We start from the raw sequence: 14,668 nt of genomic DNA on the forward strand, positions 1-14,668 counted from the left end.
CATTCAGGTTTGCACAACCTCACACCCACACAGGCAATGCCTACCAGAGCCAGAACATGGCACTGGGGAGATGGTGCTCAGCTGTGGCTGCCGCACAGCACGCTGAAAGCACAATGGCATTTAATTGGCAATGCTGGTAAAAACTACTCTGCTGAAACCTGACAAGTTAATATAAGAAAGGGGAAACAGCAAGAAGGATCTTGAAGTCAATAAGCTCTTGCAAATTTGATCTGTGGAAAATTAGTCAAATGTGTGTAACAACAAACTCACAAATTAGAAGATATCCGGACCATGCTAATGTGTTTACTAGAAAGACTTTGGAAAACAGCCCAAATGGTTGGAAGGAAAAGGGTCAGTTTTGAAGTCTCTGAAACATGAATTTTAAAGCAAACCATGAACAGAGAACACTGCCCCAGCACCCAGTGGGATGACTCAGGTGTATAAGCATTACTGATGAGACAGCTCATGTCCATACACTTACTCATCTGCATAAGTGTTCAGGTCATAATTGCAGTGATGTACCTGCAAGTCATCTGGGAAGCACCAACTCTTACACACCAACTGCTCCTCCTTGCCTCTCTCTGAAACTTCCAACAGTTCTCACAAAAGGTGCTGACCAATGTTACAACTAATCACTTTTTTCTTTTTTTTTTTCCCAGCAGGAGAAAATCCATGTTTATAAACAGAGCAGCATGAGCCTGAGAGCTGACAGCAGCCAACTGCCCTGTTTGCCTGTTATTAATCACTTGGATTTCACCAAAATACTGTTTTACCTGTCTCTGAAAAGTGAACATAAAAGCTCTATTTCAAATCAAAATGAAAAATTGTGCACAGCCAAGTAAGCAGAAGCCAGGTTAAACTTGGGAAGATTCATCAATTTTCCTCTCACCCGATTCACTCCTTAGTTGCCTACCTGTGCTTTTATTTTGTGGATGAAAAAAGGACAGAAATGAAAGATTTTGGAGTGGAGGTGTTTCAAATAATGTACATTTCCTTGTGGTGTTTTGCATTGTGCCAGCAGCTCGTAGACCTTGGGTTGGTACAAACCAGCATTTCCTCTCCTTCTGATTACACAAACTCCCGTGACAGCCTTGCTGAATTTATCAAGACATATTAAATTATCAGGGCAAGATGCTGTTCCCTGTCATCATGTGATCCAGGCTGCACGCTATGCGAGATGCTAACAAAGCAAATCAGAAGGGAGGGGAGAGAGAAAGGCAACAGAAGGCACACATTTGCTCATTCCCCTCTAAATCCACCCCAGCTGTAAGTTTCAGACATTCATTTAAAGGGAGAGCAGCAGCTCTTAACCTCTGTCTACATGCCCAGATATAAAACCAGTTTACATCAATCTAGTTAAAAGAATTCACTGATTTCCCACCCCATTGCACCCATCAGCTCACAGGTACAGGAGTTCATAAAACACATGGCTATCCTGCAAGGATTAGAAACTTTTCCCTCACCTCAGATGAACATTTCAGGCCACAGTCTGCATTTGCCCTAAAAATCAGCACTGCAGGATGGACTAAATGAAAGAAATGTACGTGCATCCACACCAGCAGCAACATTATGACAGGTATTTTAGTAATGTAAATAAGGCCACCACCTTTGCAGCAGAGCAGCACATGTCAGCCCACATGCCACCAGCTCCAGTGTGACCAGGACTCCAGCCTCCTTGTAGGACTGAGCCTCTCTCAATAGCAAACATCCCCAGCAACTCAAACATCAAGGAAACCCTCAAAAACACATAGCTCTATCCCAAGCTCACTCCTCTGCCTTGCCCATGGGGGTCTGTTCTGTATTTGAACCTGGCCTAGCACAAATCCCAGGAGCTGAGCAGATACTTTCCAGGGGCACAGGTAGCCTGGGAAGCTGAGCATGCATCCACCAGGCAAAGCTCATGCCCTCAGCTCAGGCTGGGCTGTCAGGAGCAGCACCTCAGCTAAGCCACTGGAGAATTGCTGGGACCTTTCTGTCTGACCCAAAAACTGCATCAGGGACCGTCTGAGAGAGAACACCTCCAGTGCACAAACCTCACACCTATCCACAAGATATCTAACTAAATGGCCCCAATATACATGAATTAATCATTGTCTGTTATCGCTCCAAAGGTGCAGCATCACACCTCAGCCACAGAGAGCAGAAAGTCCCAGCATTCTCCCCAGTGATAGGATCAAGATGTTTATCTGTTCTCTACACTGTCAGCCTCAACATCTGGTTTTATTGTGGTGGTTATCTGACCGCATATCCTGAACTCCTCAGCCTCAAAAAGTTTATACCCATCACAGCCTTGAACATTCTCAGCTCTTCTGCACCTTCTCTACTCAGAATAAATGCCTTTTTTTATTAAACTAACTCTTACCAGCAAACTGTCTGGATCAATGCAGTAACCTCGTCCTCCTTTACAAGACTGGAAGCAAACGTACAGCCTTAGAGACTGTACTGTTTCTGTCACCATCAGAACTAATCCATAAATGAGGTTCTCTGGGCTGCATACAAGTGACATTTACCTGAAAATAACCTAGAATTAGCTCAGAGTGAAACTGCACTGACCCAGAGCAGCGGTGTACATAACAGACACAAGACTAGTCCTGCCATTCTGCTAAGAAGTCAAAGAAATCCGCATGCACACATCAAACTATTGTGCAAGCATGTGTAGAGCTGGGCAGAAATACATCCAAGCCAGGTATCCGAGTCTCCAAGTGCGCCTCTGTGTGCTGAGCAAAAGGAGGGAGGAACACCTTTGTGCGAATTTGCTAGTGTCGTTTACAAGTTACGTATTACAGGTCTTGTCTCCGTTCATTTACAAACATGAGGAGAGACTTCACAGGGGAGACTACAGCGTCCTCACCCTCAAGCCACAACAGCTGAGGGTCTTCAGGGTCCCCGAGGAACAGCAAATGCGAAGCAGAGGGACACAAAGAGATGCGTGAAGGAACACACCTGTGTACCTGCAGACACACACCGGGCTGCGTGTCTGCGGCACAGGCATGCAAGGACAAGCCCCGGCTCCGCGAGTGCCCTCCATGCATGCCCAGAGAGCCCTCCCGGCTTCTCCTCCGGACGGGTACTCACCCAGCCCTCGAAGGTGTCGCTGGGGGCGGCGGAGCGCAGCAGGTCCTGGAAGTGCAAGGTGCAGTTGGCCACGAAGTCATCGTAGCCGATGGGGGTGTCGTGGAAGACGGAGAGCTCGATCTGATGGCCGTCGGTGACCGTGGCCGAGAACTCCTCGTTGTAGGTGGGTTTGTTGGTCTTCTGCTTGGTGCTGGTCTGCCCCACGCGCACCTGGTCCACGCTGACGGTGACATAGGGATCCAGGAGCTGGTATCCCTTGCGGAAGAGCGAGTGCCGGAGGGACCAGCGGGTGGGCTGCAGCCCCACCGCCTCCCCGATCCGCACCTTCAGGTACCCGCTGAACTTCATGGCTCCGGACATGGCCGCGCCCCCGGGGCGCCCGGGAGCCGGGAGGAGAGCCAGAGCCCGCTCCCGCCGGGCGAGGCACCAGCCTCTCCTGCCGGCCCGGCCCGCCGCAGCCCCGCCGCGCCTCCTCAGGGGGCCGGGCGGCGGCACCGCGCCCGCCCCCGGGCCCTGCCCCTGCCGGGGCTCCGGAGCCGCCCCGCCCGCCCCCGCCGCCCGGCCCGGGCTGCTCCTGCCGCGGGGGAGCGGCGCGATCCGGCTCGGGGACACCTGGGCGTGGGGCGGCGGCGGCGGCGGGCGGGGAGGAGCGCGGGGCCGCGCCGTGAGGGCGGAGACGGGCGGGGAGCCCGGCCCGCCGCTGCCGCCCAGGTGCGGCCCGCAGCGAGGAGCAGCCCCTGCCGTGCCCCGAGAGAGGACACAGCCCCGGCGGCGAGCTCCGGGACACCCCCGAGGGGCTCCGACCCTCCGGTGCTCCCCGTTCAGCCCCTCCCGGGAAGGGCTGGGGCTGCGCCCGCCGCTCGAACCGGCGGCCCGGACGGGAGCGGCCCGGAGCCGGAGCAGCAGCAGCGCTGCCCCCGCACCTCGCCCCGGGCAGCGGCGCCTCCCCGCATCGCTCCGCCGGGAGAACGTGCGCGGAGAACACCAGGATGTGTTCGGGGGTTAATTGCGGGTGATTAACGTGCCTGGCACTCGGCGTGCAGGCTTGGTTCTAGGGTGGATTGTCTTCGGGGGTTTGATCGCACTTAATAAAGTCGGAATTTAATTAGTTGTAATTGCTTTGCAGATTTCACAGCAGAGCGGTGTGAGCTGGGTAGGGAACAATGAAATCCTGCCTTCCCGGTGGCATTGTTCAGCCGGCATCATCTGAATGAGGTTGCACTCCCTAAGATGCGGTCCTCTGAGTGACCCCACCGCAGCTGGATGGTGCCAAGACTGGCTGACAGCTGGTAGCCTTTTTTTAATGTATTTCTTTCTTTTTTTATTTTCTTTTCTTTTCCAGACCACTCCTCTCACCTCAGCTCTGCCATCTTTCACATTCCCTAGCAGACCGCCTCTGTTTTCTCCCATCCCCTTTCCTCGCTTGCCCCCTTCTCCACGTTGTTTTCTTCTTCTAGAAGTCCAAGTTTCACAGGAGCACCAAGCCAAGGCTCCTTCCAAGCCTCAGAGAGAGCAGGTTGTCTCTGATTGCCTCCTCTGGAGAGAGCAGGTGGAACAGGTTCAGTAATGTGATCACTCCTCACATGGAAGCAACTGTTCTGCCAGAAAAACTTGTAGACTCTTAAATCAAACTTCTGACAGGTCTCCTTTCAAGGCTTTTAAGTTCCTTGCTCTGTCACTATTAACTGGAGAAGACAAGTGTTTAAAATTTTTTTGAGCTTGGTTAGGACAGCTCATCCTGAGGAGGAATACAGGCTTAGTTTTAGAAATTGCCACCCCAGGTTCTGCAATTTTGTTTCCAGCAGTGACCAGCTCCAGATCTTTTAACATGGAGTACTCTCTTCTCATAAAAGACTTGTAGACTTAGGATTTTTCTGTTGATGTTCCTTCTGAAATGCATTTTAGCATTAGCTGTGATCATTCTAGGTAATTTTATTTTCCCTGGTTTTAATCTTCATACCTTCTTGGATTCCAGTATCCCACAGCATTGAGCTGGTCAGAAATAAAGATTTCCTTTTATCAGCTGTGCATCAGCTATTGCTTTCATGTCTGGATTCACCACTTCCTTATGACACCATAAAATAAAAAAGTCCCCTGTTTACCTTTTCAAGAGGATCAGTATCTGTCATTTTGTACTTTCACCACTTCTGATTTTCCGAGTTATGAGGTATCCCTTGAAGCCAGGGCAGAATCCACGCTGACCATCATGGGAAACCTGGAGCTCTTAGAAAACTTCACCAGGACTCACTCAGGGCTGCAGACAAGGTTTAAAGACAGCCTAAACTTTAAAGCACCCCAGCATGGGTACCCAAAGGATAAGGCTGAAGGCCTTAGAAAGGCTGGAGCACTCACTGTCTAAATTCCAAATCATCAAATATAGATTTTACTTTGCTTAGAGCCCTTTCAAAGGGCTCAGTGCAATAGCAGTGAAGAATGTTTGGCACTAAGAGTCTAACTTAAGAGATAAACATGAATTACAATCACAGACTGCCATAGTACTGTCAAAATTTCCCTTTACCTTTTCCTCAGTTTCCTGAGCAGGCAGAGATGAAAGTCATCCCGAGCATTACTTGTTAGAAGTAATGGCTGGCTCACATATTTTCTGTCAGAAACAGGGAGAAGACAAAAATCTGATGGTTAAAGGCTCATTTACTCTGCTTAATCACACAAGGTGAAGTACTTTGCCATGCTGGAGCTTCATCCATAATAGTAATGAGGGCTTAAAGAACATTTTCTATACAGTGGTTCATTAGAATCTCATGTAATCATGTGATTCCTCTACCCAGACTTCAAATAAACCTAGCAAGTACTGAAAAACTCATGGAAAAAAAGCAGGTGAGCCACAGTTTTAAATATTTCTGGTGAACAGCAGCGCAAGCCAGTTTTCTGCTGCAGGAAAAAATCAATCCTGTGGACTCATATGATGTGAATCTAATTAATTTTGTTTATCCACTCAAACCAGTCTGGAACAGATCATCTTGAACAGCATCTGAACACACCCCTATTCTGAACTCCCAGCCAAAGCCCAAATGTCCTGTTCTCAAAGAGAACTGAGCAGTGACATGAAGTCAGAACCTACCCTGCCTACTCTCCAGACATCCATGCAGTGGAAAAACATCCCCAGTTAGGTATTTTCTTCCAAGAATCAAAACATCCCTGCACACCATGACCTTGCAAGGCTGAATGCAGCTGCACCATCTGGTGATGGCTGCATTGATCCTCCTTGCACAGCTCTGGGGGCCAGCCAGGTCTGCAGGAGTGTGGATTCTCCTCCTTTCCTCAGCAGCACCTTGGAGATCAGGCTCCAGGCGTGGCAGGGTGATTCATTCTGTGCCCTCCAGTGCTCAGGGAGGCTGAGCTCTTCCCAGTGCTTCCTGCCAAGCTGGATTGTCCCCTGAGCAGTCAGCCTGTGGCACAGAGCTGTTCAGGGAACCCACTGAGAGGATCTCCTGATGTGCCTGAGCAGCAGAGTGGTGGGAGACATGCAGTGGCAACAAATAGGAAATAAAGCAGAAAGGCTGTGCAATCTGAATGATGGGTAAATTACAGGATAAACAAGTCAGAGCACAGGCAATCTTACTAACCTGGCACTCTTGGAGAAGGTTTTAGTGTAGTAGTGGAAAACCCCCTGGAAATAAAACAGCTTAGAGCTCACCAGCAATCAAAAAGACAAGTAGACTGTTGGTAATTGTTTGAAACAACTGACAGAAATGCCAAAACTGTCACTCAGGCTCTGTATAAATGACACACTCATACCATTTATAGTGTGCAAGTCTGCTGCTCCCTCCATCTCAAAAAATGCAGAATAGTTCTAGGAAAAGCACAGAAAAAGATGACAAAGGTGACGAAAGGCACAAAACATGGTTGTGAAGGGAAAGAGACTGCCTAGCTTGATATTTCTAAGTCTGGGAAGCAAAAAACCAAAAGGGAAATATGAGCAAGATCTGTACAATCACAAACCACATGAGCTGTATGAATGGGAAAGGGTTTTTCATTCTTTCCCAGCCAAGACCTAAAGGACACTTACAATTGTTTTGAGGTCAGAGGTTTAAAAACATAGAGAAGCAAATGCCTTTTCACAGAATGCATAGTTATAATTTGGAGCTCATTGCAAAAAATGGAGGCCAGAAATATAAACAGCCTTATCCAGGAGTAGGTGTTAATGGAGGATAGACCTAATAGTGGCTACTGACCATGAGATAAACCCTGGCTCAGGAATGTCTTAAACCACAAATTGGCAGCTGAAAGGAATCAACAGGAAGGCGATGGAACAGCATGGCTGAGGCATGATGGATCTAGGAGGGACACAGTCAGCATGCTATGCTCCTCTGAACTGAAATTTCCATATCTAAGTAAAAAACTGAAGAATGGCACCTCCTTAGGCTGGCTTAGGCACCATTCCCTGCAGGTGGGTGAATGATCAAAAATGGGAACAACTCTCAAAGTTACTCCTCCACTCCTCCTCACAGTAACCTTAAGGACAAGTTTGTGCAACTTCTCTCTTATGTTCTTGGGAATCTGTCTGAAAAACTCCCAGTTCAGATCCACAAACAAAGCCAAAGAGCTTGGCCACGTCCTGTTGTAACATTATGATTTAAGTCTGGCCTCATCTCACTACAGATATACACAAATTAGAGCCCATTTCATGTACCCTGTAAAAATCTCCACTTCTTTTTCCTACAAAACTGTGTTATTCCCTTCCCCAGTACCCTATAATTCTGTAACAATTCAGTATCATCCTCATTTGGCAAGTTAAGGGCAAAGTCTTAAATTGCTCCACATTAAATTTCTACCAGACACTGGTTACATTCAGCAGTGAGTCTGTAAAGCAATGGAAGAATTTTGTCTTTCACAATTACCATTGCAAAAAGTGCCAGTGACACTTTTTGTAACTGAAACTGTAGCTAAATCACTATAAAAATACAAAAATTAAGAGAACTGTAGAGGCAATTGAAGTAGGAACTAACTCTATTTTGTTCCTCTATTAATTTTAGTCTATTTATATCACTTCTCTTTTATAGTTCTTTCTATAAGACTGCTTGTTAAACCTTTAAACAATGACAGCTGCTGAAGACTGAATATCCCATGTGTGGAATCATTGGTAGTCTAAGGAGAAGAAGAGAAAAAAGAAATCAAATTCCTCTCTAATAATAATCATTATAGGATCAATCCAAAACTCACTGAGTCAAAAGCAAAGCTGCCACTCATTTAAGCTATACAAGAATCACGTCTGGTTTGTATGTTTGCTGTTGATCCTGATTTATTCCAGAGCAAAAGAGAAAAAGATATTGTAGCCTAATATCAGCTTTTCCTAGTTGCCATGAATACTGATTGTCTAAACTGTAGCTCACCTGATCCTTATTATTTTTTATTTTTTGGAAAACTAAATTTTTTTTTAAATTGTAGCTCACCTGATCCTTATTATTTTTTATTTTTTGGAAAACACCGGGTCATTTTATAAAGTGCTGGTATTATAAACTGCAGAATATAGTTTATAAGAGCTCTAACTCCTACAAGCCAACCATTAATACAGCTAATGGCCTGTTTGTTGTATTAAACTGCTCTCATTTGTCTGGGTCCATTAACAAATGCAGTGGTCATTAACTGTTAACAGCAACTCAGTTATTAGATTTTATTACTTGTACAGGAAACACTGGAGAACAAACTGATTGTTCTGGTTTACTGGGGTTTATTTCTTTCCCAGCAGTCTTGCTCTATTATTTATAATTTAGTTTCTCACTTATTCCCGAACATGATGGACATGCTCAGAAATGGGTTCAAGGCATCCATGTGGACACTCAGCTCACATGCCAGCCCCCTACCCCTGAGCCCAACAAACCTCTCCTCTAAACCACAGAGCTCTGAGGCACCAAGCATCTGCAGTGCCCTCTACTTTCCTGATTTTTCTGTATTTTTTTCTTGGGCAGCAGTTTCCACCCATGCATGTAATAATGAGATTTAAGCAAAAGATCAAATAGTGTGTACATAGGAGGCTGGAGAATCTTCTGCTTCATTCATTATTTTCTCTTTCTAATCTACTGAAATCCAACATTCAAGTTTAAAAATGTCTTTTACTTCCTCTTCATGGGGACTGTTGTGTCAACTAAGGGTCAGTGCTTTCTGTCCCTCATTAACATTTAGTCCAGATAATTGTACAGTTCTCTTCTGGCTGACAAATAAGCTTAGAGCCACAATCTTGCAAATGGCTGCACGTGAGGAATATTGCCCATGTGAGATATGAAAGCCCTTCCCTTCCACATTTTGAATGCTGAAGGCCCCTGATCCACTTTTGTCTCTGCTTTCTTCCCCTTTTTGCAGTTCAAAGCAATGGGAAAGCACCACCAGTGTCAAAATGCCATGAAGGCCTGGCAGCAGTTTGCCATGGAAGTGGCTTTCATGGAGCAGTCTGAGCAGTGTTCTTCAACCTGCAGTGCCATGGCACCCAAATGAGGGAGGAGACACCCAGAAATGCATTGTTAGTGCTCTTTGGGAACACCACCTTCTGGACTCCAGCTGGTGGAATTGGTGTTACAAGACAACTTCCAGCACTTTAGAGGTGGAGATGTGTGAGATGACTGAGCTTTACCCTCTGTGTGGTTGGGTGTATTTAATGGTATTGAAATAACTCAATTTCTGAGCTGTTGGTCTCTTCCTAGCACGCTGCAGTTATTAATGGTACTTTTAAAGTTGTCCTCTCCTACAAAGGCACAGCTGGTGTAGGTGATCCAACCTGCTCACTAAAGGCTTGGATCAATCAGATGAGTCCACAACCAGCACAGGGTATTGGTGGCAGATGTGATGCTTAACCCTCTGAAGAGGAGAGGTCACTCCTCCAAATGAAGTGATTCACAGTGCAGTGTCTGAATGCATTGCACTGGAGGTGCCTCACCAACCCTGTTCCTGGTTGGCTTGTGAAATGGGATCCTATCATGGTTTAACTACATACAAAGTGGTCAGAGGACAAGCATGGACTTCAAATTTGGTCAAATTACATCAGCCCAGTGCTACCTGGAAGCCCATTCAGATGCTGTGGCAGCCAATGGATCCTGTATCAAGAGGAAAAAGGTGGAAGATTTTGCTAAGAACAGGCTAAAGACGCTGCTGGTTTGTACAACCAAGGATTAAAAAGTGTTTCTGTCATCCCTGGGGCAGGGGTTAAAGCCTCTTGTGTATGCCCATGCCTGTGTCTCACGTGGTATGAGCATGGGGACATTGTAATGCTGGGGACTCAGAGATATGAGTCACCTTATCTGCTCCTGTCTATAAACAAGCACTTGGGGTACAGCTTCCCTCCTATCAGCCTCTGATAACAACTTCCTTCCCACCCTCCTTCCCAAGCCAGCACGTGCTAACATGTTGTGCAACAGAACCAGTTGGACAAGAAATCCAGAAGTATTTAAGAAGCCCAGGGATGTGCAGTTTATGCCTTTGAACAGCAGAGGCTTGCTGGGAATGGCCCCAGACTGGCAGGTGTGTGCGCTCTCTTTACCTTTTGGAAATGGGGTAGAATAAAAGAGCATCTCTGCCTCTTTCAGCTTCTGGTCAGCTCAGAACATAATAAATCCCAGGGTTTTTCATGAGGAACATAATAAATCCTGGGATTTTCCATGAGGAACAGCAGGACTGTTCAAACACTGAAAAGACCCCAGAGTCTTTGCCCACCTGGAGTGCAGCATCCAGCTCTGGGGTCCCCCCAGCACAGGGAGGACGTGGAACTGCTGGAGATGGTCCAGAGGAGGCCGTGGAGGTGCTCAGAGGGCTGGAGCTCCTCTGCTGTGAGGAAATGCTGAGGGAGTTGGAGGTGTTCAGCCTGGGGAAGAGAAGGCTCCAGGGAGACTTTTTAATACTTAAAGGGGACTTGGAAGACAGATGGGGACAAACTTTTAGTAGACCCTGTTGCAATGAGAGTAGTGGTTTTAAACTAAAGGAGGGTTGATTTAGATCAGGTATAAGAAAGACATTTTTTACAACAAGGGTGGTTAAACACTGACACAGAGAAGCTGTGGATGTCCCATCCCTGGAAACATTCAAGGTCAGGTTGGATGGGGCTCTGATCTGGTTAAAGATGTCCTTGGTCTCTGCAATGTTTATTTAATATTAATGTCATTCCTTAAGAAGCAGGGTGTTGTTAATTTCTTGAATAATTTAACTTTGCATTTTTTTTAAGTCCCCCAAAGACTGAACTATGAGCTGAGCTAAAACAATAGTAGACATTGTTTAACACTAAGCAGACTAAAGAGGAGAAAAAAATAAATGTAATAATGTTATGGGGCTATTATGTCTACATGTTGTAGACTCATTATATTAGCTAAGAATACTTAACTGAGTTGACTCCTTTAACACTGGCAAAGGATCAACAAGCTCTCAGTCCTTTTTTTCAGTCAAAACTGAGCCTGATGTTTCAGTTTCCTGCCATGTCTCTCATAAAATTTCTTTTTTCTCAGTAGAACAAACTCCTATCTGCCAAGAACTGCATATTCTTTCTCAAGAGCTGAACTCTGTTCTGCTGAAATGCAGGCATTGACCAATAATTTCTATTTGTCTGTACATTTTCTAGCAATCACAAGATCTATCATCTTCAATACCTATAGTACAGATGGAAGTAGAAAAGGCAGCGGGAAAGGGTTAGAAATAATGGAGTTAAAAGTAGTCTAATGAGAGTACACTATAGAGAAAATAATGATGATGAAGGATGCTCAAAGGGAGAAGGGAGAAATTACCTGGACTGGATGATCAGGAGAAAAAGAAACACATAGGAGGTATAGGGCATTATTGACCTTTGAATTCCATCTAAGGAATATTGATTTTTATTCTTCAGTCCATTACAAAGAACTCTCCCCTCGGTTCAGAACCAAACCCCAACACAACCCCCAGCACAGGATTACAGTGCTGTGGCAGGCCTGCACTCTGGGATGTATCTCTGTGGTTTTGCTTTAATCATCACTGAGAGGAAGGAAAAAAGCTCTCTATGCACCTTTACTGAGATCTTTAAAATCTCAGTACAGCCCAAAGCTCTGGGATATGAAGATGCCATCCCAAGGACCCTTTGAGTCAGACTGTTTGATTCCTAATACTTAAAATAACATTTCTGTTGTTACACACCTATGAGTAAAAGTTACCTGCCTGTCCCCATCCCCACTCCATGGTGGTTCCCACAGGGGAACTCTTCCCTTCTTTGGGATCAGGGTGTGCACTCAGCCAGAAAATACCAGTGCAGGCTTGAGCACAGTCCTCTCTCCCACTCTGCATTGAGAAATTCTCAGATGTCTGTAAAGAATCAGGGAGAAACAATGCTCAGGACCTCCCTGACCATCCCATTTCTGTCCCAAACTCTGCACACAGGCAGCCAACTACACACAGGGATGCTCTTGCTGAGCTGCAGCTCACTCTGAATAGGCTGGGGAAATAAGAATAGCTCAGGATTGCTCTAAAAACTCAAGACCTTGCTCCAAAAATCTTAGCATTTATAAAACATTTAGAAAACAAAAGGAAAAGCCACACTGAACAGGAGAAAGCTCTCCCACATACACAATGCTGCATCAACAGAAACTCTGTGAGAACCAGGATTTCTTCCCTTGTCACAGACCTCTAGATGGAGCTGCCTCTTTTGTTTTCAAATCTAGCAAGAGCCACTGAAGTACTGCCATAAGGCAAGGCAGTGGGAATTTAATTTAAATTTAGGCATTTGCAAGGGGAGAATGGAATGGGAGCATTATTTTGCACGCATGTTGTGCTGTCATTAGATACTGTCAGCCTCTCCATAATTCTTTGAGAAACCAGCTGTGTTACCAGTGCCCTTGCTTACAAGAGTCACTCCTTCCAATTGTTTGGGGGTGAAGAGACAGATTCAACTGGAGGGTGCTGAGATCTGAATCTAAAGAATATCCCTATGAAGAGGGAAGCGCTGCAAAAAATCTGGATAACAAAGAACTTCTTTTCCTCCCATAAAGTGGGGTTTCATTTCAGGAGGACCTACCTCATTCCATGGACAGTGGAAGCAATTTTCCCAGCAGGGCTGGCCAGACTGAAGAGAACTGACAGCCTAAATGTCATGCTCAGCCTGCATGTTCCCATGAGCCTGGAGAACAAGCCTTGAGGGGACCACCATGGCCACACCTCGAATCCTGGGGTGAGCTTTGGGATCCTTACAACAAGAAAGACACTGAGGGGCTGGTGCAGAGGAGGGAATCGAGCTGGGGAAGGATCTGGAGCACAGCTCTGATGAGGAGCAGCTGAGGGAGCTGGGAAAGGGGCTCAGCCTGGGGAAAAGGAGGCTCAGGGGGGACCTTCTGGCTCTGCACAGCTCCTGCCAGGAGGGTGGAGCCAGGTGGGAGTCAGGCTCTGCTCCCAGGGAGCAAGAGATAGGACAAAATGAAATGGCCTCACCAGAGGAAGTTTAAATTGGATATTAGGAATATCCAATTGATCCAATATAAATTGACCACTGAAAGGGTGGTCAAGCTGCCCAAAACAGGCTGGGGAAATGGTGAAATAATAATAACAGCCTCTGGAAGTGTTCAAAAAATTTTAGATGTGGCACTTGAGGACATGGATTGGTGGTGGCCTTGACAATGGGACAATGGCTGGATTTGGTGACCTAAAAGGTCTTTTCCAACCTAAATGATTCTCTGCCAGCACTATGCACAGGAGGAAGCACCAAGTGTTGTGTCCCTCTTTGCACTGCCCTGTTCCCACCAGGCCTGGGAACCACAAACCCCAGATTTTGGGAGGATTGAAGAAGCACACATCTCCCTTTAACATGACCCCTAAAACCACCTGCACCCTGTCACCCTTGCACAGAGTGAGCAGCACAAAAGGGCAGGATCCAGAGTCAGCATTTCATATTCCCTAATTTCTCATCAGCCTTAAAAAAGCCCCTGAGAAGACAGAGCATCCCTGTTTCACTGCTGCCAGTGCCTGTTCCTCTAGAGGGTACCCTCAGCCCACAGGGAGCTCTGCTGAGCACTGCTCCTAATGAAACCTGAAGGCCAGGCCCAGGAAAGTAAAAATAAAACTTTACAGAAAAGCATGCTGTAATTTTATGATGCACTTTAATTTGATTCTGGTTAGTTAGAGCAGCCCCCTGGGCAGGCTGGGACTGCACTGAGCAGCACAGGGCTGTGCTTTCAACTTCCAGCTCTTCCAAGGACATAAATGTTAAAGCCTCCTGTGCAATCAAAGACAAAAATTACTCTGGGGTGTAAAGGAAAAAAACCCAGGAGACCTGCAGGAGCTCATATGTAAAATACATATTCAATCTTATTAAATACATAAGAGCAAAAATGTTCAGATCTCTCATGTTATTTGCTTTTTAGTGGTGCCTTAGGGGAGAGAAATAAGCATAGGACTGCCCTGTGGTAGGAACTGTGTGAACACCTAGGAAGAAACACACAGCTTGTCCCACAGAGCTTGCCATCAAAATAGACAATGCACAAGAGAAAAGGAAAACAGACCAAAGATGGGAACAGAGGTGGCCTGAGAGTACCCTGCAGGTGGGACAGAGCCAGGAGCAGGACTCAGGTCACCCAGTTCCCCTGCCAGGCTCCTGTGCTTGGCTCACACTGTCTCAGGTGCTCTGTGCTCACAGCGGGCC

At 46.4% G+C, this 14,668-nt stretch overlaps 1 protein-coding gene across 1 annotated transcript in view; it reads right to left on the minus strand.

Annotated features, from left to right (window-relative positions):
- Positions 1–3,692, minus strand: part of PRKCH (protein kinase C eta) — a 113,649-nt gene extending 109,957 nt beyond the window's left edge. Inside the window, exon 1 of the mRNA XM_054634500.2 lies at positions 3,076–3,692. Within this exon, the coding sequence (XP_054490475.1) occupies positions 3,076–3,435 (360 nt within the window). The 5' untranslated portion in view covers positions 3,436–3,692. The remainder of the gene's footprint in view (positions 1–3,075) is intronic.
- Positions 3,693–14,668: the final 10,976 nt, after the last annotated feature.

This window comes from Agelaius phoeniceus, chromosome 6 (genome assembly GCF_051311805.1).
Source record: "Agelaius phoeniceus isolate bAgePho1 chromosome 6, bAgePho1.hap1, whole genome shotgun sequence".
NCBI lineage: Eukaryota > Metazoa > Chordata > Aves > Passeriformes > Icteridae > Agelaius > Agelaius phoeniceus.